The following is a 25,887-nucleotide window of genomic DNA, read 5'->3' as shown; positions in this document are numbered from 1 at the left end:
CTGTGTCTTCGGTGGTCACTGCGGTCCAGGTGCGGAGGGTTGTGGTGGGGTGCGTTGGTTCGACGGTTGGGTGCGAGTATGGTGTGCCGAAGCTGATGTGGATGTCGGCAATCTTGCGGTGGAAGAACGAGGCGAGGGAGTCGCAGAGATCTTGTGAGGGGGTGATGTCGTTGTTGCCTGTGCTGGAGTTGGAGAACTCCTTGACGATGCTGAAGAGTTCCTTGCTGTCGTGGGCGTTGTTGTCCAGTCGGTCCTTAAGTGATTTCTTCTTGGTGGTGCGGATGAGCTGGTGGTGCTTGCGGGTCGCGTGTTTGAGGGCGGTCATGTTGTCAGTGGTCCGGTCGAGGAGCCAGGCTTTCTCGAGGGTGAGGCAGGTCTTCTTGGAGTCCTTGAGTTCGTCGGTGAACCAGGGGGCCTTCTTGCTTCCGGGTTTGCTGGGAGGGTTCTTCAGTGGTGCGAGGTCGTCGGCGCAGGCTGTCAGCCATTGCGTGAAGTTGCGGGCTGCTTTGTTGGGGTCCGGAGTGCTGGCAGGTGGGTTCTGGCTGAGGGAGGTGGTGAGCTGGTCGGTGGTGATCTTGCTCCAGCTTCTGTGAGGAACCTGTTGCGGGTGGTGGTGGGTAGTGGTTTTTCTGAAGCTGAAGTGGACGCAGCTGTGGTCTGTCCAGTGAAGTCCGGTGGAGTGGCTGAAGGTGATGTGCTTGCTGGATGAGAAGACGGGGTCAAGCGTGTGGCCGGCGTAGTGGGTGGGGGTGTTGACCAGTTGCTTGAGTCCGAGGTTGGCGAGGTTGTCCAGCAGGGTGACGGTGTTGTGATCCTTGTTGTTCTCCAGGTGGAAGTTGAGGTCCCCTAGGAGGATGAAGTCGGCGGAGGGGAGGGCGTGTGGGCTGATGAAGTCCGTGATGTCTTTGCTGAATTGTGTGCGTGGTCCTGGGGGTCTGTAGATGAGGGTGCCTCTGAGGGTCGTCTTTGGGTCGGTGTGAATCTGGAAGTGGAGGTGTTCGGCGGCGGCGTAGGTGTCGTCGGCGTCGGTCGTGATGCGGATGGTGTTTTTGTGGACGATGGCGATGCCTCCTCCGGTCTGGTCGACGCGGTCCCTCCTGATGATCTTGTATCCATCCGGGATGGCGATGTCGGGGGCTGAGGAGGCGTTCATCCATGTTTCAGTGAGGAACGCGACGTCTGGTGATGTTGTGTCGAGCAGGTTCCAGAGTTCGACGGCGTATCTGTGGATGGAGAGGGTGTTGAGCAGGATGCACTTGAGGTCGCAGCTGGGGTTTGGCGTTGCGGGCGCGGTGCATGGTCGGAGGCAGGTGAACTTGCAGGTTGTGCAGGTGAAGGGTCCGTGGAAGCGTTTCGGGGCGGCTCGGCAGCAGGCGGGGTTCCGGCCGGCGTTGAGTGCGTTGAGGGCGGCGGCGTCGTAGGTCTGTCGGGTCGTCTTGCATCGTCGGTGGGTGCCAGGGGTCCTGGCACTGCACGCGGTCCAGGCGCGAACGAGCGCAGACGGCGCGCCCGCTGCGCGTCCGTGCGGTCGCCATTTATGGCGAAGTGGGAGGGAGGGAGGAGCAGCTGGGAGGCGGGAGCGGGGAGGGCACAAAACAAAAGGGGGCGTGTCCGCTTGGACGGCAGCGGGAAGCGGGAAGCGGGGAGCGGGGCGGGCAGGCACAGGGGGCTTGGTGACAGAAACAAACCTAATACAGCAGCGTGCATGGGGACAACAGGGACAACAGTACAGAGGCAATAACTACAATACAATAAATACAAACGGAAGGAAAAACAGATTATTCAGGCACACGTAACACGCAAATACGGCGGAGGGGCGAGGCAGGCACAACGAGACTGCAGGCAGCAGCGAGGCGGGGGCACACACACAACTGGTGGCCGTGCGGCGCGGGGGTGTCCTGCGAACACCTTCTCTGCACAAAACCAATCCTGTGAGCCATTTTCCTCTTTCTCTGTGTGCTGCAAAATGCAGCACGCATGGAAAGATGAAAAAAGTAGGAGAAATAACGACATTTCTCCTTGTTGCACCTCTCCTTGGTAGGTGTAAGGTTCTGGCACAGCCCCAAGGTAACAAGGTCTTGAAAATCTGGGCAGCGTCAAAATACATGGATGTTGCAAGGGAGCACCCACACAATACCCATGGAATGTATTTGAGCAAGGCAACGCAGCAACTTGCACTGAATTGCCTTTCTCCACATCTATGAGGCCATTCGAAGCCACGCAAAGTGGATTTGTATGGCCTGATAGCTATGAGTTTAAGGTTTGCACCCCCATTTCGTCACAAAAAGTGATGCAACAGTGGTGCAAGGAGCTCATAAATGTACCCCTGGATTTAGATGTGCCAAGAAAGCAGCCAATGATTCCTGCATATAATGAAAGAAAACCCACAAAAGAGATGGAGTTGTAACCAAATCTTACTGGTTAGTGTGGCTTTACAGTTTGTCTCTGTATGGAATTGTTCAAACTAATTATTTATGGGAAAGTTTTCAAACTGGACCTCTAATGACCATCACATTGGGAGACCTCTTTGTCTTTCAAGAGAACCAGAACTTTTTAATAGTTTGCTCCTAAACATGGTCTATTTTAATAAAATATGTTGGGAGCACTCGAGCACAGTGTTAAGTGGTAGTTTTACCACATATTATCCTAATGCCATTGAAAATGCACAACCTTGTGTAAAACAGAATGCAAGAAAATAACTACTTTCTAAAAGTGGCATTTTGAAACTGACAATTTAAAAAACAGCTTTACCAAAAGATGTATTTTTAAATTGTGAGTTCAGAGACACCAAGCTCCATATTTCTATCTGCTGTCACAGGGGATCTGCACTTTAAAGTTATTTAATGGCAGCCCCCATGTTAACCTATGAGAGAGATAGGCCTTGCAGCAGTGAAAACCGAATGTGGCAGTATTTCACTGTTAGGACATGTAAAACACATCAGTACATGTCCCACCTTTAACATACACTACACCCTGCCCATGGGGCTACGTAGGGCCTACCTTAGGGGTGCCTTACATGCATAAAAAGGGAAGGTTTGGGCCTGGCAAGTGGGTACACTTGCCAGGTTGAATTGGCAGTGCAAGACTGAACTCACAGACACTGCAGTGGCAGGTCTGAGACATGTTTACAAGACTACTAATGTGGGTGGCGCAACCAGTGCTGCAATCCCACTAGAAGCATTTGATTTACAGGCCTAGGGCACCTCTAGTGCACTTTACTAGGGACTTACTAGTAAATCAAATATGTAAATCATGGATAAACCAATCACAATGTAATTTACACAGAGAGAATATGCACTTTAGCACTACAGTGGTAAAGTGCCCAGAATCCTAAAGCCAACAAAAACAGGTCAGAAAAAATAGGGGGAAGGAGGCAAAAAGATTGGGGATAACCCTGCAAGAAGGGCCATGTCCAACATAGTAATTATGTTCTACCTTGATTAGATCAATGTGTGGTGCTTACACAGTTTTTTATTGCTTCATTTGAACCAATTCTTCCTCATAGTGCCTGTGAAAAGAAGACGAGGCTCGCACAATGGTGGAGAGGTCAGTTTATTTCCTGACACTATCTCCCCACTCCCAGCAGCAACTGTCCCCCCAAGAAGGTAACCAAGACATTCTCCACAACCATTTTAGAAGACACAACATGGATGTACTCCACACATGCCCCTTCTTACACACACTTTTACTGCAAGGTAGGTAATACAACACATGATGGTATCTATTTACAAGTGAGCATGGAAAATATAATTTAAATTTGAAAATATGTGCAAATGGAATGTGAGGAGAAAAGATGATGGGTAAACAAGACAACAAAGGAAACAATAAGGGTCTAGTATAACTTACTCACAACCCACAGGCTCTAATGTCACAGTCACAAAACAAAGAAAACAAAATGTAATCCAAAACATAGGCCTTGAAGCAAACATATCTTCTCACAATATGTTAGCTGCTCTTAAGACACCCTCTTCACCTGTCACATCAATGTACTCACCACCCGTTCCCACCTTATCCTGTACCAACACAGATTTGCCATGAGGCACAACTGAAATGTTATTCTTGTGCCAGCCCTTACAATCATTACAAACCACTAAACAATCTTTCACCTTTCTACCTGCATTGGTACAGAGTTTTTTTTACTTTAACCCAAACCTTTGCTTTCACCGTCAGTTTCCTCTTAGTGCCACCCCCGGCTGCATGGCTGCCCAATAATGCTTTACATGCTCAACACATGCCCAACCCTGGAACTTTCCTTCAGCTTACGATCCATTCATTTACAATTCAAACTCGAATGAGCAACTCTGCCTCTCGTAACAGAGAAAGATGAAACACTTTTGATAACATGAAGTGATTCATCACAGACCTCTATTTGATATCACTGTCTAAAGCTAGTTGCATTTGCTCCTTCAACGCTCAGTTAACTCTTTCAACTAGACTGGTGCTTCTGGGATGGTACAGAGAAGTCTTTAAGTTATGAATTCAAGGAAATGAATCATAGCTGACACAAGCTGTGTCCCATTGGCAGTCATTATCTCATTGCTATACCCCTGTAATGAAAATGTATTATAAGAAATTTTGAGTAGTTCCTGTGCACACATTTTTGACAATTTTGACATACATCCTTTTGCATAACTAATTAACTTAGACCACAGAAAAATTGGCGTACCACCAACACACCAAAAGGGCATGAAATGTCCAAATTAAGCTTACTTCAAAGTATTGGCAGGGCTTCCACAGGTGTTGTACCTGATGGTAAAGTTGTTTGCATTTTGTCATTCAGGACACGTGTCACAGTCTTTTACATGACGCTCACCAGACTTGTCTATCCCTTGCACCTAAAGTCATCTTATGCTTTACGCTTAATGACACAGATATGCCAATAACCCTCAGTCTGGAGCTGAGCACTTTGTTTCACATCCACTTATGATGCCCTAAAAAGAAACATCTGAAGAAAACAAACTTATTACATACATCTAATGGACCAAAATATGCTATGTAGTCATATATCACAGTACCTAACACACATATACACACATACATGCACACACCCCCACACACACACACTCTCACTCTCTTCATCTCCCTCTCTCTTTCATCTCAGAAGCAGCTTAAGTCACTTGTGAAGCCATCTGGCCTTACCCTGTAAGCACCAGAAACATGCACTCCAAGTCTTTGAATAACACACAGCTACTTAACCTGAAATAAATGAGGGTACCCGGAACATATCATCACAGAGTAAATAAAATCTGGACTGTGAGCCTTCAGAAACAGTCACTCAACTTCCCATAGGACTACAAGACCACAGTAATGCAATAATGTGGCATATACATAACACAACATTTGTTGATGCTGCAGTTATAACATCCAATCTTCTGATGATGCTCTGCACTGGTCCTGCTCTCTCGGTGGCTTGCATCCCCTGCATACTTTCCCCCTCCTCATACGTGCAGGGTGTTGTAGATTGTTCCGTCTGCGTACTCCAACTCCTGGGAGGGAGAGAAGATACCTTTACTACACATATGTCTACAGACATACCTTCACAGGTGGCTGACTATATGATGCATAGCACATATGTGCTGCTGGAGCTGATGTCACTTGTGCCTCATAACCAAGACTTGTATATATGGACATCAATCAATCTGTGATTTCTAAAGTGTGGCTAATTACCTGTAGGGTCTCAAGGTGCTGTCACAGGGCCTTGAGACCCTGCAGTGTGGTCTCCAACTCCATATCTGGACTTTGACTCGGATTCCTCCATCTCCCTATTTTGTGTTTCTGAACTCTGTTGCTGGCCCCTGACCCCTCTCTTCCCTTGAACGGAGCGTCTGTGCATTTATAATCCCGTCTGTGAGGTGCTTTTGTGCCTTACTCCTTAGACCCCACCTCTCAACACCTTACCTGCCTTCGCTCCTGATTCTTTCTATGGTTTCACCCTTCTGGGACGTTAGGCATATTTATGTTCCTACAGCATTGCCCCTAGAAATGGTACTCCAAGTTGGGAGTGAACCTTATTCTCAGCTTCAGACTCAAAATGGTCGTGTTCGGTGGTCTGAGCTGCAGAACCTCAATTCTGTATTCTCTGGCGCTAGACATTGGGACTTGCTATAGTGTGACCTTGCCCTGGGTGTACAATTAAGAAACACATGACAGGGGGAAGATGGAAGTCTGAAGATTGCTTTTCTGGAAGCACTTACTGGGATCTCCCGGGCTGAGGTTGGGTGTCAACATGTGTCTAAGCCATGTGCTGTGGGCTGGACTCTTCCTCTTGATGAGATGTGAGAGAGATCTTTGCTATGGTCTCACTTACCGTGTACACGTGCTCCTCTTCTGGGGTCGGTGACGCCTGATCCTGTAACGGAAGAGGAGTTGATACACCAGTCACTAGGCAAGTTTATGATCTCAGAGAAACAGAGCAGCATGTCCCGAATCTCTAGCAAGCCTCTTGAATCCTTCTTCCTGATCATAGGGTGACGCTGAGGACAACTTCAGAACATACTAGGCATGAGCAGGTGAATACAGGTTCATGTGGAGACCGGTCTGATGATCATTCACAAATGGAGCAACAAGGTCAACTGGGAAGGCAGTATTCAGGGGGCCTGGGTTTTAACTGGATCTCGATCATTAGGATTTGAGAGTCGACCCACTGATGAACATCTCAAGGATGGCTGGTGTGGAGAGTAGCGCATTCTAGGATGGATCGAAAATTGATCCAATAAACGTTTGATGCACTCTCACACAGAAACACTGACTTGTAAGCCTTGCCTTCCTGTGTAAATTTAATGAGATGTGTGGTGAACTTCATTTCCATGTGAAAGGGGAGGAGTTATTTTGTATTCTCATATCAAATGTATTTATGACTTAAGGAACTCCAAATCTAATAAAGATTTACACAAAGGAAAGACAGGACTCCCAAGTCTTCTCCTGAGCATTCCCTGAGGATATATTTGTTCTAAATACAAAATTCAGAAGCCTGTAATGCCATGGAAAACACATGGTGAGAACCCATACATCTCAGGTATGCAAGTTGAGAAGATAGGGGCCCTGTGGGTGGTGGGTGATGGTTTTCTAAGCATTAAATGTAACCTTATATATACACCTAGAAGCCAAACTTTGTTTGGCAATGCAGAGGTTGTATAAATAGATGTAACTACTACTACTTTTAATACTACATGGTCTTTCTACGTGGTGAACACCACAAAAGGAGTCTCCTCCTGGTATAACACTTGAATTTTTGCCCTGCCCTCATGCTTATGCCTATGTATGTCTACACATATGTGACATTAGTATAGTGAGAACATAGCAGTGGTGATATATTTACCATTACTAACACACAGATGTATTGAACATACCCTGGTTCTGGACATGATACAGGCCTATCCTCTGCATCACATCACCCCACAAGAAGAAGAAAACAGCAGGTACCACCTGTCCTCCTCCACCACCACCTTCTAACTCTCTCCTGTCCACCCCCAAGTACAAACAAAAGCTCACATGGGTTACTGCTCCTTCCTCACCTACCCTTCTGAAGCTGCCAACATTACCCCTCAATCACAAACAGAAACACCGAGCATTCCATGAGTTTGTTTCCCAACTCCACCTTCAAGCACAACCAGAAACACAGAGCCTTCCCTGGAAGTGTTTCCCATTCCCAGCGGTACCCTTCAAGAACAAAGAGACACACCAAGCATTCCCTGGCAGTGTTTCCCTACCCTACCTCAAACCCTCAAGCACAAAGAGACACAGCAAGCATTCCCTTGCAGTGTTTCCCATCCCCACTTCTACCCTTCAAGCACAAGGAGACACACCAAGCATTCCCTGGCCGTGTTTCCCTACCCCACCTCTAACCCTCAAGCACAAAGAGACACAGCAAGCATTCCCTTGCAGTGTTTCCCATCCCCACCTCTACCCTTCAAGCACAAGGAGACACACCAAGCATTCCCTGGCCGTGTTTCCCTACCCCACCTCTAACCCTCAAGCACAGAGACACACCCAGCATTCCCTGGCAGTGTTTCCCTACCCCACCTCTAACCCTCAATCACAAAGAGACACACCAAGCATTCCCTGGCAGTGTTTCCCATCCCCACCTCTACCCTTCAAGCACAAAGAGATACACCAAGCATTCCCTGGCAGTGTTTCCCTACCTCACCTCTAACCCTCAAGCACAAAGAGACACAGCAAGCATTCCCTGGCAGTGTTTCGCTACCCCACCTCTACCCCTCAAGCACAAAGAGACACAGCAAGCATTCCCTGGCAGTGTTTCCCTACCCCACCTCTAACCCTCAAGCACAAAGAGACACGCCAAGTATTCCCTGGCCGTGTTTCCCTACCCCACCTCTAACCCTCAAGCACAAAGAGAGACGCCAAGCATTCCCTGGCAGTGTTTCCTATGCCACCCTCTACTCCTCAAGCACAAAGAGACATGCCAACCATTCCCTGGCAGTGTTTCCTATGCCACCCTCTACTCCTCAAGCACAAAGAGACACGCCAACCATTCCCTGGCAGTATTTCCTATGCCACCCTCTACTCCTCAAGCACAAAGAGACACACCAAGCATTCCCTGGCAGTGTTTCCCTACCCCATCTCTAACCCTCAAGCACAAAGAGGCACACCAAGCATTCCCTGGCAGTGTTTCCCTACACTACCTCTAACCCTCAAGCACAAAGAGACACGCACAACCATTCCCTAGCAGTGATTCCTATGCCACCCTCTACTCCTCAAGCATAAACAGAAACACCCAGCATTCCCTGGAAGTGTTGTCCATCCCCACCTCTACACCCTCAAGCACAAAGAGACACACCAAGCATTCCCTGGCAGTGTTTCCCTACCCCATCTCTAACCCTCAAGCACAAAGAGACACACCAAGCATTCCCTGGCAGTGTTTCCCTACCCCACCTCTACACCCTCAAGCACAAACAAACACACTACGTAGTCCGTGAAACTGTTTCTCACCACCTCTCAAAACAAGAAGCTAAGAAGAGTCTCCTGCTGCACCCCCCCAAATGACCATGTGTCATTAGCCCCTCCCTTTCAGCTGCCACATGAGTCTTTCCCATTCACTACCCCAAATACAAAATAAAAAAACCTGTCTGTTTCCTTCCTTCCCACTGCCTACAAAACACATAATGAGCATTGGTTTAAAGTCACACCTGACCACACCAGGCTCTTTGTGCATACCAGAATGAGCTCTCAGCAGCGGCCAACCACATGCAATGCTGTCAACATCACTGTGTACGAGGGTAGTATATAATATTATGAAATATTCTATTCAGTTCACATCCATGTTTTTTTCAGGATTCGTCTTATTTGTCTGAAAGCTTGAGACATAAAAGACATGGGGCATCATTAGTGAGGAATTGTCGGTGCGTGGCGCTGTGCCAAATTTGGCAGCACGCGCTCCAACATTTCCAAAATGCAGAGATGTGCCGTATTTACAACAATACAGCACATCCCTTTGTTCCCCCTGCACTGGTGCTAAATTAGCTACATAGTGCCAATGCAGCCACCCATGCGCCATGCATTGAGGTGCAGATTGTTTTTGTGCAGGAAGGGACACCTTGCTGCACAAAACAATCTATAATGGTGATTTGCTCCATCTATGTTTGCTGCAGAATGCAGCACACATAGGGCCTCATTTACGAGGCCCTAGCGCCACCAAAGCATCACATTTTGTAACGCTCCAGTGGTGCTGTGCCATTTTACATAATTACAAGGAGACGTTAAGCCACTTCACATGGTTTGATGCCACCTTGTAAATATGGCCCCCCTGACACAGTTTTCGGCGGCAGAGGGGCGTGTGGTGGGTGTCGCTGTGGGCGTTCCACTGCAACACCCATTGCATTTTGATGCTGCCCCAGATTTATGAGGGTTCATAAACCTGCGGCAGCGCCAAAAACGAGCACCACCCCAGGGGAGGAATTAACATGGCGCTAATTTCACCCTGCATTCTGCAGCACACATAGGAAGAGACAATCACCATTATTGATTGTTTATGTGCAAGAAGGGGCACCTTTCTTCACATAAACAGCCATTTCCTGCAGTGCAGACATCCTTACACTATGGAACACCGGTGCCTCCATTGGTTCTAGGCAGCTAATTTTAGCGCTACGGAAAACTCAGTGGTGCGCTGTATTGTTTTAAATACGGCGGATCCCTGCACTTCTGAAGTGACGCAGCATGGTGCTGCCAGTTTTCGCACAGCGCCACCCTGTAACTCTTTTCAGTAAATGAGGCCCATAAAAAGAGCAAAAACGAGGAGAAATAAAAGTATTTCTCCTCGTTGAGCCATGCCAATGCCACCCCTGGGGTGGCATTCGTTTTTGGCACTGTCTCAGGTTTATGATTTCTCGTAAATTTGGGGCAGCATCAAATACAATGGGAGTTGCGTGGGTACGCTCACAGCAACACCCATTGCATGCCCCTCTGCCGCAGAACACTGCTGTAGGAAAGTACCATCTTGCCTGGCATGTTACCCCCATTTTTCACTGTATATATGTTGTTTTAGTTGTATGTGTCACTGGGACCCTGGTAACCAAGGGCCCCAGTGCTCATAAGTGTGCCTGAATGTGTTACCTGTGTAGTGACTAACTGTCTCACTGAGGCTCTTCTAATCAGAACCTCAGTGGTTATGCTCTCTCATTTCTTTCCAAATTGTCACTAACAGGCTAGTGACCATTTTTACCAATTTACATTGGCTTACTGGAACACCCTTATAATTCCCTAGTATATGGTACTGAGGTACCCAGGGTATTGGGGTTCCAGGAGATCCCTATGGGCTGCAGCATTTCTTTTGCCACCCATAGGGAGCTCTGACAATTCTTACACAGGCCTGCCACTGCAGCCTGAGTGAAATAACGTCCACGTTATTTCACAGCCATTTTACACTGCACTTAAGTAACTTATAAGTCACCTATATGTCTAACCTTTACCTGGTAAAGGTTAGGTGCAAAGTTACTTAGTGTGAGGGCACCCTGGCACTAGCCAAGGTGCCCCCACATTGTTCAGAGCCAATTCCCTGAACTTTTTGAGTGCGGGGACACCATTACACGCGTGCACTACATATAGGTCACTACCTATATGTAGCTTCACAATGGTAACTCCGAATATGGCCATGTAACATGTCTATGATCATGGAATTGCCCCCTCTATGCCATCCTGGCATAGTTGGCACAATCCCATGATCCCAGTGGTCTGTAGCACAGACCCTGGTACTGCCAAACTGCCCTTCCTGGGGTTTCACTGCAGCTGCTGCTGCTGCCAACCCCTCAGACAGGCATCTGCCCTCCTGGGGTCCAGCCAGGCCTGGCCCAGGATGGCAGAACAAAGAACTTCCTCTGAGAGAGGGTGTGACACTCTCTCCCTTTGGAAAATGGTGTGAAGGCAGGGGAGGAGTAGCCTCCCCCAGCCTCTGGAAATGCTTTCTTGGGCACAGATGTGCCCAATTCTGCATAAGCCAGTCTACACCGGTTCAGGGACCCCTTAGCCCCTGCTCTGGCGCGAAACTGGACAAAGGAAAGGGGAGTGACCACTCCCCTGACCTGCACCTCCCCTGGGAGGTGTCCAGAGCTCCTCCAGTGTGCTCCAGACCTCTGCCATCTTGGAAACAGAGGTGCTGCTGGCACACTGGACTGCTCTGAGTGGCCAGTGCCACCAGGTGACGTCAGAGACTCCTGCTGATAGGCTCCTTCAGGTGTTAGTAGCCTATCCTCTCTCCTAGGTAGCCAAACCCTCTTTTCTGGCTATTTAGGGTCTCTGTCTCTGGGGAAACTTCAGATAACGAATGCAAGAGCTCATCCGAGTTCCTCTGCATCTCTCTCTTCACCTTCTGATAAGGAATCGACTGCTGACCGCTCTGGACGCCTGCAAACCTGCAACATAGTAGCAAAGACGACTACTGCAACTCTGTAACGCTGATCCTGCCGCCTTCTCGACTGTTTTCCTGCTTGTGCATGCTGTGGGGGTAGCCTGCCTCCCCTCTGCACCAGAAGCTCCGAAGAAATCTCCCGTGGGTCGACGGAATCTTCCCCCTGCAACCGCAGGCACCAAAAAGCTGCATTACCGGTCCCTTGGGTCTCCTCTCAGCACAACGAGCGAGGTCCCTCGAATCCAGCAACTCTGTCCAAGTGACCCCCACAGTCCAGTGACTCTTCAGTCCAAGTTTGGTGGAGGTAAGTCCTTGCCTCACCTCGCTGGGCTGCATTGCTGGGAACCGCGACTTTGCAGCTACTCCGGCCCCTGTGCACTTCCGGCGGAAATCCTTTGTGCACAGCCAAGCCTGGGTCCACGGCACTCTAACCTGCATTGCACGACTTACTAAGTTGGTCTCCGGCGACGTGGGACTCCTTTGTGCAAATTCGGCGAGCACCGTTTCACGCATCCTCGTAGTGCCTGTTTCTGGCACTTCTCCGGGTGCTACCTGCTTCAGTGAGGGCTCTTTGTCTTGCTCGACGTCCTCTCTCTCTTCAGGTCCAATTTGCGACCTCCTGGTCCCTCCTGGGCCCCAGCAGCGTCCAAAAACGCCAAACGCACGATTTGCGACTAGCAAGGCTTGTTTGTGTCGTTCCGGCATGAAAACACTTTTGCACAACTCTCCAAGGCAAGAGAGATCCTTCCACCAAAGGGGAAGTCTCTAGCCCTTTTCGTTCCTGCAGAAACCTCAGCTTCTTCTGTCCAGTAGAAGCTTCTTTGCACCCGCAGCTGGCATTTCCTGGGCATCTGCCCATCTCTGACTTGCTTGTGACTTTTGGACTTGGTCCCCTTGTTCCACAGGTACCCTAGATTGGAAATCCACAGTTGTTGCATTGCTGGTTTGTGTCTTTCCTGCATTATTCCTCTAACACGACTTCTTTGTCCTTAGGGGAACTTTAGTGCACTTTGCACTCACTTTTCAGGGTCTTGGGGAGGGTTATTTTTCTAACTCTCACTATTTTCTAATAGTCCCAGCGACCCTCTACAAGGTCACATAGGTTTGGGGTCCATTCGCGGTTCGCATTCCACTTTTGGAGTATATGGTTTGTGTTGCCCCTATCCCTATGTTTCCCCATTGCATCCTATTGTAACTATACATTGTTTGCACTGTTTTCTAAGACTATACTGCATATTTTTGCTATTGTGTATATATATCTTGTGTATATTTCCTATCCTCTCACTGAGGGTACACTCTAAGATACTTTGGCATATTGTCATAAAAATAAAGTACCTTTATTTTTAGTATAACTGTGTATTGTGTTTTCTTATGATATTGTGCATATGACACTAAGTGGTACTGTAGTAGCTTCACACGTCTCCTAGTTCAGCCTAAGCTGCTCTGCTAAGCTACCATTATCTATCAGCCTAAGCTGCTAGACACCCTATACACTAATAAGGGATATCTGGGCCTGGTGCAAGGTGCAAGTACCCCTTGGTACTCACTACAAGCCAGTCCAGCCTCCTACATTGGTTGTGCAGTGGTGGGATAAGTGCTTGAGACTACTTACCACTCTTGTCATTGTACTTTTCATAAGAGAAAAATATACAAAACAAGGTCAGTGTATATACACATAGCCAAAAAGTTTTGCATTTCCTCTTTTCACTCTTTTCTAAGTGCTGAAAAGTACTTCTAAAACTTTCAAAAAGTTCTTAAAAGTTAAAAAGTTTTTTTCTGTCTTTCCAAAAAGTTCTGAAAACTTTTTTTCTTTTTCTATCACTTTAACTCTCTCTAAAAATGTCTGGCACAGGCCAAAATGTTGATCTGTCCAAACTTGTATATGACAACCTTAGCTGGAAAAGAGCAAGGAGTCTCTGTATAGAGAGAGGTTTGAGTGTAGGGAAGAATCCTTCCTTGGAACTGTTACTTAACATGCTTAGAGAACAGGATAAGGCCATAGGTGCCTCATCTGTTGAAAAAGTACCTAATAGTTCTCAATCTGATTCAGGGACTCCCCCAGGAAAAGATTCAGGAAAGAAACTTCCTAGCCTGCCCATTACTAGACAATCTAGCATAGATGGTAATGATGATGAGCCACACCATATAAATAGTGTTGTCTCCCATCATAGCAAAAGCATTTATTCTCACCATACTGGTAGTAATGTTTCTGTTAACCAAGCTGTTAGGGTGGCTTCTGTAAGGGACAGGTCTCCTTCTGTTCATTCCCATCATAGCTCTGTTTCTAGGAATGTCCCTCCCACCAACCCTGATGACAGAATGTTAGAGAGGGAACTCAATAAGTTGAGGGTGGAACAAACCAGACTTAAGCTTAAAAAGCAACAGCTGGATTTGGATAGACAGTCTTTTGAATTAGAGAAGGAAAGACAGAAGTTGGGTTTAGATACCCATGGTGGCAGCAGCAGTATTCCCCATAGTCATCCTGCAAAAGAGCATGATTCCAGGAATCTGCACAAGATAGTTCCCCCTTATAAGGAGGGGGATGACATTAACAAGTGGTTTGCTGCACTTGAGAGGGCCTGTGTTGTACAGGATGTCCCTCAAAGGCAGTGGGCTGCTATCCTATGGCTATCATTTAGTGGAAAAGGTAGGGATAGGCTCCTTACTGTGAAAGAAAATGATGCTAATAATTTCCAAGTTCTTAAGAATGCACTCCTGGATGGTTATGGCTTAACCACTGAACAGTACAGGATAAAGTTCAGAGAGACCAAAAAGGAGTCTTCACAAGACTGGGTTGATTTTATTGACCATTCAGTGAAGGCCTTGGAGGGGTGGTTACATGGCAGAAAAGTTACTGATTATGACAGCCTGTATAACTTAATCCTGAGAGAGCATATTCTTAATAATTGTGTGTCTGATTTGTTGCACCAGTACTTGGTGGACTCTGATCTGACCTCTCCCCAAGAATTGGGAAAGAAGGCAGACAAATGGGTCAGAACAAGAGTGAACAGAAAAGTTCATACAGGGGGTGACAAAGATGGCAACAAAAAGAAGGATGGTAAGTCTTCTGACAAGGGTGGGGACAAATCTAAAAATGAGTCTTCATCAGGCCCACAAAAACACTCTGGTGGGGGTGGTGGGTCCAAATCCTCCTTTAATCAGAACAAGGAAAAGAAACCATGGTGCTATTTATGTAAAATAAAAGGCCATTGGACAACAGATCCCAGTTGTCCAAAGAAAGGCACCACTGCTCCTACCACTACAACCCCTACTGCTACACCTAGTGTCCCTACTAATAGCAGTGGTGGTGGGAGCAAACCTACTAATAGCCAATCCAAGGGAGTAGCTGGGCTCACTTTTGGTAATTTAGTTGGGGTTGGTCTGATTAGGGAGACCACAGAGGCTACTTTAGTCTCTGAAGGGGCTATTGATTTAGCCACTTTGGTTGCTTGCCCCCATAACTTGGAGAAGTACAAGCAACTAACCCTAATAAATGGTGTTGAGGTCCAGGCCTACAGGGACACAGGCGCCAGTGTCACAATGGTGATTGAGAAACTGGTGCACCCTGAACAACACATACTTGGACACCAGTACCAAGTAACCGATGCTCACAACATAACACAAAGCCACCCCATGGCTGTTGTAAATCTCCACTGGGGGGGGGTAACTGGTCCAAAGAAAGTTGTGGTAGCTTCAGATTTACCTGTAGACTGTCTATTAGGGAATGATTTGGAGACATCAGCTTGGTCAGATGTGGAGTTGGAGGCCCATGCAGCAATGCTGGGCATCCCAGGGCATATTTTTGCTTTGACAAGGGCTCAGGCCAAAAAGCAAAAAGGACAGGGAAGCTTGGATCCTGGAACAATGGACCAAGTGCTCCCTAAAGCTAGGGCTAGTAGAAGCAAACCACTTCCTACTATCCCTCCCTCTACAGTGGATTCTACTTCTGAGGAAGAAGAATTCCCTCCCTGTGCAGAACCTACACCAGAGGAGCTGGAAGCAGACACTGCTGAGCTTTTGGGTGAAGGGGGGCCTGCCAGAGAGGAGCTGAGTGTGGCACAGCAAACCTGTCCCACATTAGAGGGTCTCAGACAGCAAGCTGTCAAACAGGCTAATGGGGATGTCAGTGACTCTCACAGAGTTTACTGGGAGGACAACCTCTTGTACACTGAGCATAGGGATCCTAAACCTGGAGCTGCCAGGAGATTAGTGATTCCTCAGGAGTACAGAAAGTTCCTCCTAACACTGGCACATGACATTCCCTTAGCTGGGCATCTAGGACAAATGAAAACTTGGGACAGGCTTGTTCCCCTGTTTCATTGGCCTAGGATGTCTGAGGACACAAAAGAATTTTGTAAGTCCTGTGAAACCTGTCAAGCCAGTGGCAAGACAGGTGGCACCCCAAAGGCACCCCTTATCCCACTGTCTGTGGTTGGGGTTCCCTTTGAAAGGGTAGGGGTTGACATAGTTGGCCCCCTTGACCCTCCTACTGCTTCAGGCAATAGGTTTATCTTGGTGGTAGTGGACCATGCCACAAGATATCCTGAAGCTATTCCTTTAAGGACCACTACAGCTCCTGTAGTGGCAAAGGCCCTCCTGGGAATATTTTCCAGGGTGTGCTTCCCAAAGGAAGTAGTATCAGACAGAGGAAGCAATTTCATGTCTGCATACTTAAAGGCCATGTGGAAGGAGTGTGGTGTAACGTACAAGTTCACAACACCCTATCATCCACAATCAAATGGACTGGTGGAGAGATTTAATAAAACTCTCAAAGGCATGATTATGGGTCTCCCTGAAAAACTCCGCAGGAGATGGGATATCCTTCTACCATGCCTCCTTTTTGCCTACAGGGAGGTACCCCAGAAAGGAGTGGGCTTCAGCCCCTTTGAACTTCTTTTTGGACACCCTGTTAGGGGTCCACTCACACTTGTAAAGGAGGGTTGGGAACAACCTTTAAAAGCTCCTAAGCAGGATATTGTGGATTATGTACTTGGCCTCAGATCAAGGATGGCTGAGTACATGAAAAAGGCCAGTAAAAACCTTCAGGCCAGCCAAGAGCTCCAGAAGCAATGGCATGATCAGAAGGCTGTTTTGGTTCAGTACCAACCAGGGCAGAAAGTGTGGGTCTTGGAGCCTGTGGCCCCAAGAGCACTCCAAGATAAATGGAGTGGACCCCACACAATTGTTGAAAAGAAGGGAGAAGTCACCTATTTAGTTGACTTAGGCACTGCCAGGAGTCCCCTTAGGGTGCTCCATGTCAACCGCCTGAAACCCTACTATGACAGGGCTGATCTCACCCTGCTCATGGCAACTGATGAGGGACAGGAAGAAGACAGTGATCCTCTACCTGATCTCTTCTCTTCCACAGATCAAGATGCTCTTGTGGAAGGTGTAGTTTTGGCTGATTGTCTTACTGCTGAGCAGAAAGATAATTGCATAAATCTCCTAGATCAATTCTCTGAACTCTTCTCTACTGTGCCAGGTACCACTTCTTGGTGTGAGCACACTATAGATACTGGAGACAGTTTACCTGTCAAAAGTAAGATCTATAGGCAGCCTGACCATGTCAGGGACTGCATAAAGCAAGAGGTCCAGAAAATGTTAGAACTAGGAGTGGTTGAGCACTCTGACAGTCCATGGGCTTCTCCTGTGGTACTGGTACCAAAACCCCATTCCAAAGATGGAAAGAAGGAAATGCGGTTTTGTGTAGACTATAGAGGTCTCAACTTGGTAACCAAAACTGATGCTCACCCTATACCCAGGGCAGATGAGCTCATAGATACACTGGCATCTGCCAAGTATCTAAGCACTTTTGATTTGACTGCAGGGTATTGGCAGATCAAATTATCAGAAGATGCTAAACCTAAGACTGCATTTTCTACCATTGGAGGACATTACCAGTTTACTGTAATGCCTTTTGGTTTGAAAAATGCACCTGCCACTTTTCAAAGGTTGGTGAACACAGTCCTGCAAGGGCTGGAAGCTTTCAGTGCAGCATATTTGGACGATATAGCTGTCTTTAGCTCCAGCTGGGATGATCACCTGGTCCACCTATGGAAAGTTTTGGAGGCCCTGCAAAAGGCAGGCCTCACTATCAAGGCTTCAAAGTGCCAGATAGGGCAGGGTAAGGTGGTTTATCTGGGACACCTTGTTGGTGGGGAACAGATTGCACCACTTCAGGGGAAAATCCAAACAATTATTGATTGGGTTCCCCCTACCACTCAGACTCAGATGAGAGCCTTCCTAGGCCTCACTGGCTATTACAGGAGGTTCATTAAGAACTATGGCTCCATTGCAGCCCCTCTTAATGACCTCACATCCAAGAAAATGCCTAAAAAGGTATTATGGACAGCAAACTGTCAGAAAGCTTTTGAGGAGCTGAAGCAGGCCATGTGCTCTGCACCTGTCCTGAAAAGCCCTTGTTACTCTAAAAAATTCTATGTCCAAACTGATGCATCTGAATTAGGAGTAGGGGCAGTCCTATCACAACTTAATTCTGAGGGCCAGGATCAACCTGTTGCTTTTATTAGTAGGAGGTTGACCCCTAGAGAAAAGCGTTGGTCTGCCATTGAGAGGGAGGCCTTTGCTGTGGTCTGGGCACTGCAGAAGTTGAGGCCATACCTGTTTGGCACTCACTTCATTGTTCAGACAGACCACAAACCTCTACTTTGGCTAAAACAAATGAAAGGTGAAAATCCTAAATTGTTGAGGTGGTCCATATCCCTACAGGGAATGGACTATACAGTGGAACATAGACCTGGGAGTAGCCACTCCAATGCAGATGGACTCTCCAGATATTTCCACTTAGACAATGAAGACTCATCAGGTCATGGCTAGTCTTATTGTCCTTCGTTTGGGGGGGGGTTGTGTAGGAAAGTACCATCTTGCCTGGCATGTTACCCCCATTTTTCACTGTATATATGTTGTTTTAGTTGTATGTGTCACTGGGACCCTGGTAACCCAGGGCCCCAGTGCTCATAAGTGTGCCTGAATGTGTTACCTGTGTAGTGACTAACTGTCTCACTGAGGCTCTGCTAATCAGAACCTCAGTGGTTATGCTCTCTCATTTCTTTCCAAATTGTCACTAACAGGCTAGTGACCATTTTTACCAATTTACATTGGCTTACTGGAACACCCTTATAATTCCCTAGTATATGGTACTGAGGTACCCAGGGTATTGGGGTTCCAGGAGATCCCTATGGGCTGCAGCATTTCTTTTGCCACCCATAGGGAGCTCTGACAATTCTTACACAGGCCTGCCACTGCAGCCTGAGTGAAATAACGTCCACGTTATTTCACAGCCATTTTACACCGCACTTAAGTAACTTATAAGTCACCTATATGTCTAACCTTTACCTGGTAAAGGTTAGGTGCAAAGTTATTTAGTGTGAGGGCACCCTGGCACTAGCCAAGGAGCCCCCACATTGTTCAGAGCCAATTCCCTGAACTTTGTGAGTGCGGGGACACCATTACACGCGTGCACTACATATAGGTCACTGATCCCATGATCCCAGTGGTCTGTAGCACAGACCCTGGTACTGCCAAACTGCCCTTCCTGGGGTTTCACTGCAGCTGCTGATGCTGCCAACCCCTCAGACAGGCATCTGCCCTCCTGGGGTCCAGCCAGGCCTGGCCCAGGATGGCAGAACAAAGAACTTCCTCTGAGAGAGGGTGTGACACCCTCTCCCTTTGGAAAATGGTGTGAAGGCAGGGGAGGAGTAGCCTCCCCCAGCCTCTGGAAATGCTTTCTTGGGCACAGATGTGCCCAATTCTGCATAAGCCAGTCTACACCGGTTCAGGGACCCCTTAGCCCCTGCTCTGGCGCGAAACTGGACAAAGGAAAGGGGAGTGACCACTCCCCTGACCTGCACCTCCCCTGGGAGGTGTCCAGAGCTCCTCCAGTGTGCTCCAGACCTCTGCCATCTTGGAAACAGAGGTGCTGCTGGCACACTGGACTGCTCTGAGTGGCCAGTGCCACCAGGTGACGTCAGAGACTCCTGCTGATAGGCTCCTTCAGGTGTTAGTAGCCTATCCTCTCTCCTAGGTAGCCAAACCCTCTTTTCTGGCTATTTAGGGTCTCTGTCTCTGGGGAAACTTCAGATAACGAATGCAAGAGCTCATCCGAGTTCCTCTGCATCTCTCTCTTCACCTTCTGATAAGGAATCGACTGCTGACCGCGCTGGAAGCCTGCAAACCTGCAACATAGTAGCAAAGACGACTACTGCAACTCTGTAACGCTGATCCTGCCACCTTCTCGACTGTTTTCCTGCTTGTGCATGCTGTGGGGGTAGCCTGCCTCCTCTCTGCACCAGAAGCTCCGAAGAAATCTCCCGTGGGTCGACGGAATCTTTCCCCTGCAACCGCAGGCACCAAAAAGCTGCATTACCGGTCCCTTGGGTCTCCTCTCAGCACAACGAGCGAGGTCCCTCGAATCCAGCAACTCTGTCCAAGTGACCCCCACAGTCCAGTGACTCTTCAGTCCAAGTTTGGTGGAGGTAAGTCCTTGCCTCACCTCGCTGGGCTGCATTGCTGGGAACCGCGACTTTGCAGCTACTCCGGCCCCTGTGCACTTCCGGCGGAAATCCTTTGTGCACAGCCATGCCTGGGTCCACGGCACTCTAACCTGCATTGCACGACTTACTAAGTTGGTCTCCGGCGACGTGGGACTCCTTTGTGCAACTTCGGCGAGCACCGTTTCACGCATCCTCGTAGTGCCTGTTTCTGGCACTTCTCCGGCTGCTACCTGCTGCTGAGAGGGCTCCTTGTCTTGCTCGGCGTTCCCTCTGTCTCCTGACACAATTTGCGACATCCTGGTCCCTCCTGGGCCACAGCAGCGTCCAAAAACCGTTACCACACGATTTGCAGCTAGCAAGGCTTGTTGGCGTTCTTTCGGCAGAAAAACACTTCTGCACGACTCTCCACGGCAAGGCGGATCCGTCCACCAAAGGGGAATTCTCTAGCCCTTTTCGTTCCTGCAGAAACCTCAGCTTCTTCTGTCCAGTAGAAGCTTCTTTGCACCCGCAGCTGGCATTTCCTGGGCATCTGCCCATCTCCGACTTGCTTGTGACTTTTGGACTTGGTCCCCTTGTTCCACAGGTACCCTAGATTGGAAATCCACAGTTGTTGCATTGCTGGTTTGTGTCTTTCCTGCATTATTCCTCTAACACGACTTCTTTGTCCTTAGGGGAACTTTAGTGCACTTTGCACTCACTTTTCAGGGTCTTGGGGAGGGTTATTTTTCTAACTCTCACTATTTTCTAATAGTCCCAGCGACCCTCTACAAGGTCACATAGGTTTGGGGTCCATTCGTGGTTCGCATTCCACTTTTGGAGTATATGGTTTGTGTTGCCCCTATCCCTATGTTTCCCCATTGCATCCTATTGTAACTATACATTGTTTGCACTGTTTTCTAAGACTATACTGCATATTTTTGCTATTGTGTATATATATCTTGTGTATATTTCCTATCCTCTCACTGAGGGTACACTCTAAGATACTTTGGCATATTGTCATAAAAATAAAGTACCTTTATTTTTAGTATAACTGTGTATTGTGTTTTCTTATGATATTGTGCATATGACACTAAGTGGTACTGTAGTAGCTTCACACGTCTCCTAGTTCAGCCTAAGCTGCTCTGCTAAGCTACCATTATCTATCAGCCTAAGCTGCTAGACACCCTATACACTAATAAGGGATAACTGGGCCTGGTGCAAGGTGCAAGTACCCCTTGGTACTCACTACAAGCCAGTCCAGCCTCCTACAACTGCATCAGAGGGGCCCATACTTACAAGGCGGCTTTAAGCCAGGAAAAGTGGCTTACTGCCACCTTGTAAATATGGCAATGGGCACAGCACCACCCGAGCGTCACTAAAAGAAATGCTCCGCTGGCACTAGGAGCTTGTAAAAAAGCCCTATAGGCTCTTGGCTGTGAGGTTTGCTGCTTACCTTGGGAGGGTAAGGTCCCACGGTCTCGTATCGATGCGGGGGGGCATGAATCTCTCTTGGATCGACGTACCCATCTGTACCAACACCTGGAAAATGAGGAGAGGAAGGGGAGATTAAACAAGCCCTATTAATGGTCCACACTGCAAAGGGCTAAGTTGTACACCCTAGCCCACTCTCCATTCATACCAACGAAGTAGCATTCTGGATTTAATTTAGGGTTTGAGGAAGCCCACGCCTAGCCAAGTTAAAATGGCTGTGAGTTTGAAGAAGGTAGTTATAGAGGTTGTCTAATCAATTCTTTACATAAGTGGCAGTTTGAATGGCAGTTTAGCCAAAGTGTAGACAGATCCAGGGAGAGCGGGAGACAAATGCTGCCCCCTCCTGTTTTACAGGAAAATAAGAATAAAAAAGGCGAAGTACTTAGGGGCTTATTTACGAGCCCCTGTGCGCTGCCGGAACGTCACTTTTAGAGGTGGTTCTGTGGCGCACACTGCAGGGCCATACCTACAAGGTCACGCAAAGCCACCCTGTGTGGCCTTTCATGGCCTTGTACATATGGGTTGAGGCAACGCAGTGCACATCACTGAGTTGGCTTAAGCTGGGCTAGGGAGGGGTGCCATGGGTGTTATGGTGGGTGATCCAAGTAAAACCCATGGCCCTTGACACATTCTCAGATCTACGAGATTTCGTAAACCTGCAAATGTGTCAAAAGCCCACACCTTCCCAGGTGTAAGTGAGAAGGAACGAGGAGAAATACCTTTTTTTCTCCTCATTTTTCCTTTTTCTATGTGTGATGCATTCTGTCCCTTCCTGCACAAAAACAATCATCCCTGCAACGCAGACGCCCTTGCACCATGGTGTAACGATGCCTCTGTTAGCGCGTGGCTGCCCACTGTGTGCCAGTACAGGGAAAATGGACAGGAACTCACTGTATTGCATAGATGCAGTGCATTCCTGCCCTTTTCCTTTGATGCAGGGCAGCACAGCAAGAATCCTGCAGCACAGCCCTCCGCCAAACTCTCATACAGGAGGCCCTTAGTTGGGAGTTAGGAATAGGTTTCTGCTTCTAATTAGAGTACCTGGAAAGACCTTACTGATTGTCTGCCACCGCAGGAGTCCTAGGGTCCTGCTGCACGTGCACAACATATGTCACCTCAGGGTGTGATGTGTGACCAGAGGTTGCTGTGCCCACAGCGTTGTCCACAAGCATGTAAGGAAATGGCTCAACTTGCATGATCACCCCCACATTTTTGGACTGATGCAGCTGGTTTATGAACTCTGAGAGGTCACTGAGGCCGGTAACCAGACCTCAGTGCCAGTGCTCTGACCCCCCACAAAGTGCAGATTGACAGGGACCAACTTACTTATAGGTCCCTAATATATAGTACCCAGTGTATCCAGGACTTGTAAGGCAGAGTGTCCACCCAGGGCTGCAGCACTAATTGTGCCACCCTTTGTGTGATGAAGTACAAAATGGCTCTGAGCCTGCCACCACAGACTGGCAGGGCGGTGGTCACAATGCTGGTTCGACATTGACAGTCAAACTAATGGTAAAGCCCCCATTTCCCTTAAAAATATACATGTATCCAACCAAGAAAGGCCTGTCAAGCCCTAAGGCAGGGAGCTGTATGTTATTAAAAAGGACATTTTTCATATGTATTAACAGCAACACTCCTAACCTGTCATTTTCCTGTGGAAGAATTAGTGCCCCCCTTGGCTAACACAGAGTTGACCGGCTGACCCCTCAGCCAGGCTAACTTCTGAATGGGACTACCTAGCTGGCTACTTCAAGGTATCGAACCATGGCATTAAGCCCAACTTGATGCTCATGCTGAATTTAATGTCACTACCTAAGAAATGCAACTTTTAGAAAGTTGCCACTCTGTGACCCAGTTTGACCTGAGGCCTCAAATGGTCACTGGACAACATACAACCGTCTGCCCTCCTGGGGACTCATGTGAATGAATCACTGGCTTACAAACAGTAGCAGTCTTCTACGGGGCGAGGTGGCACTTCCCCTCCGCAGGGAGCCACTCAGGGTGTTTGCCGAAAAGGTGGGATTCAAAGGCAAAGCTGCCTTTGGTGGCCAAATGGCGATCGTATTCCTGATCGAGCTGCTCTTTGTTCAGGTAGACCGGCTGGTAACGGGGATAGAGAGGGGGGACCAGAACCCACATTGGTTTTCCTGTGGCATGTAGCTCCCAGGTAGCCACACCTCTAGGGTGGGCTACCAAGCTCCTAACATCTGAGGAAGGGTCCAGACATCTTGAGTGCACCCTGGGATTGTCAGATACCACACACAGCCAGAAAGTCATCCCAAGAGGGAGGGGACCTAGTAGCCCATATGCTAGTGACCACATGATTCCCCCAAGGGACTTTCTGGGAGTACGTTCCTGGCACCCTGAACCTCAGATCATGTCAAAACTGGAAAAGGGACTGAAAAAGGAGTGTGCTGCTGACTCCTGGACGCACAGAGAGAGGTTGCACCATCTTCTGGACTGCACCACTGCACCTTACGCTGGTGAAGTCAGGACTGTGCCTGTGGCTACCGGCTCGGGGAGACATTGTGCCCCAGACTAAAGAAGTGACTCCAAGGGTCAGTTGGCTGAATCCCTGGAACCAGCACCAGGGTCATCAAAGCTGAGTAAGCCCACCTCAATAAATCAGTAGCCACTTCAGAGCAATATCCACTGACTGTCGCTGGACGCCCCAAGAGACAGAATCTCGATGGCCAAAAGTTGCAAATGACTCAGCCACTCCTAGGAGAGTCATCTGAGTCTAGATTGGTCAACCAAAAGGACAACAGCCTCTACCAAGGGATCCCGCTGGGACAGCTGTGGAAGAAGACCGGTAGTCCAGCCACAGCTGTCCTGCTGCTGTTTCAAAGGGACTTTGAGGGACCCTGACCTCTGTGGCCAAAGTTGCCCCTCCAGACCAGTGGACCGAGGAATATCCGCAAAGTCACCCCAGACGCCTGCACAGCACCTGGAGCATTCTTGAGCTTCTTCATCTCCTGCATCAGCAGCATCAGGGCCACCCCATTGAGGTCTGTGGCGGTCATGCTGTAAAGTTTGGAATTGGACTGGAAAATACTCTGATGGCCAAGTAACTGTCCATATGTTCCTCTTCGGCCCCTCCAGACCTTCTCTTGGTCAGATTTGGTCACCCAAGACAGGTCGGAGTAGCCAAACTCAACTCTTACAAACTTTTCAAACATTTACAAACTTTACAGTTACCAATGCTGGTTTGTCGTTGAACTGAAAATGTAATTTTCTTTAAAAATCTGTATTTCTGGAACCTTACAGTAGACTTTGTTCATCTTAGACTTTAAAAATCCTTAAAAATATATATTTTTTTAATTAATTGGTGATGTGTATGTTTCATGTTGTGTAGCTTTCTTATTTCGTTGTTTGGCACTGTTAAATGCTTTGTGCCAGTTCCTTTGTTAAGCCTTGCTGCTCGAAGACATAGCTACCCAGGTTTGAGTTTAGGGTTTACAAATGAGCCTGACTGGACCCGAGGCAGTTTTGCAAGTGTATTCCACGGTAGGGCCCCACATCCATGCCATAAAATACACCCCCTTCTTCACAAAGTGTGGATACAGAACTCGGCATAATGCATGACCGCAAAGTTCTGCACAAGTATGACCACAGTGGTGTGCTCAACCGACGTGACCTCAGAGCTCTGCTCCGCATGTGTGACCTCAGAGCTCTGCTCAGCTGGTGTGTACTCAGAGCTCTGCACAATATGTGACCACAGAGCTCTGCTCCACAGGTGTGACCTCAGAGCTTCGCTCAGCAGGTGTGACCTCAGAGCTCTGATTAGCATGTGTGACCTCATAGCTCTGCTCAGCAGGTGTGACCTCAGAACTCTGCTCAGCATGTGTGACCTCAGAGCTCTGCTCAGCTGGTGTGTACTCAGAGCTCTGCACAATATGTGACCACAGAGCTCTGCTCCACAGGTGTGACCTCATAGCTTCGCTCAGCAGGTGTGACCTCAGAGCTCTGATTAGCATGTGTGATCTCAGAGCTCTGCTGAACGGATGTGACCTCAGAGCTCTGCTCAACGGATGTGACCTCAGA

General features: G+C 48.2%; 1 protein-coding gene across 2 annotated transcripts in view; it reads right to left on the bottom strand.

Annotated features, from left to right (window-relative positions):
* Nucleotides 1–3,536: 3,536 nt before the first annotated feature.
* The window catches only part of LOC138246678 (uncharacterized), a 182,738-nt gene continuing 160,387 nt past the window's right edge, over nucleotides 3,537–25,887 (bottom strand). For both annotated transcript variants that reach the window (XM_069201439.1, XM_069201440.1), the window contains exons 6-8: nucleotides 21,806–21,891; nucleotides 6,308–6,349; nucleotides 3,537–5,486 (exon numbers count right to left, since the gene is read on the bottom strand). In XM_069201439.1, the coding sequence (XP_069057540.1) occupies nucleotides 5,439–5,486; nucleotides 6,308–6,349; nucleotides 21,806–21,891 (176 nt within the window). In that variant the 3' untranslated portion in view covers nucleotides 3,537–5,438. The remainder of the gene's footprint in view (nucleotides 5,487–6,307; nucleotides 6,350–21,805; nucleotides 21,892–25,887) is intronic.

Source organism: Pleurodeles waltl, chromosome 7 (assembly GCF_031143425.1).
Source record: "Pleurodeles waltl isolate 20211129_DDA chromosome 7, aPleWal1.hap1.20221129, whole genome shotgun sequence".
In the NCBI taxonomy this organism is placed as follows: domain Eukaryota; kingdom Metazoa; phylum Chordata; class Amphibia; order Caudata; family Salamandridae; genus Pleurodeles; species Pleurodeles waltl.
Note: the sequence above shows the minus strand (reverse complement) of the source record. Positions and strands in the feature narration are given on the sequence as shown.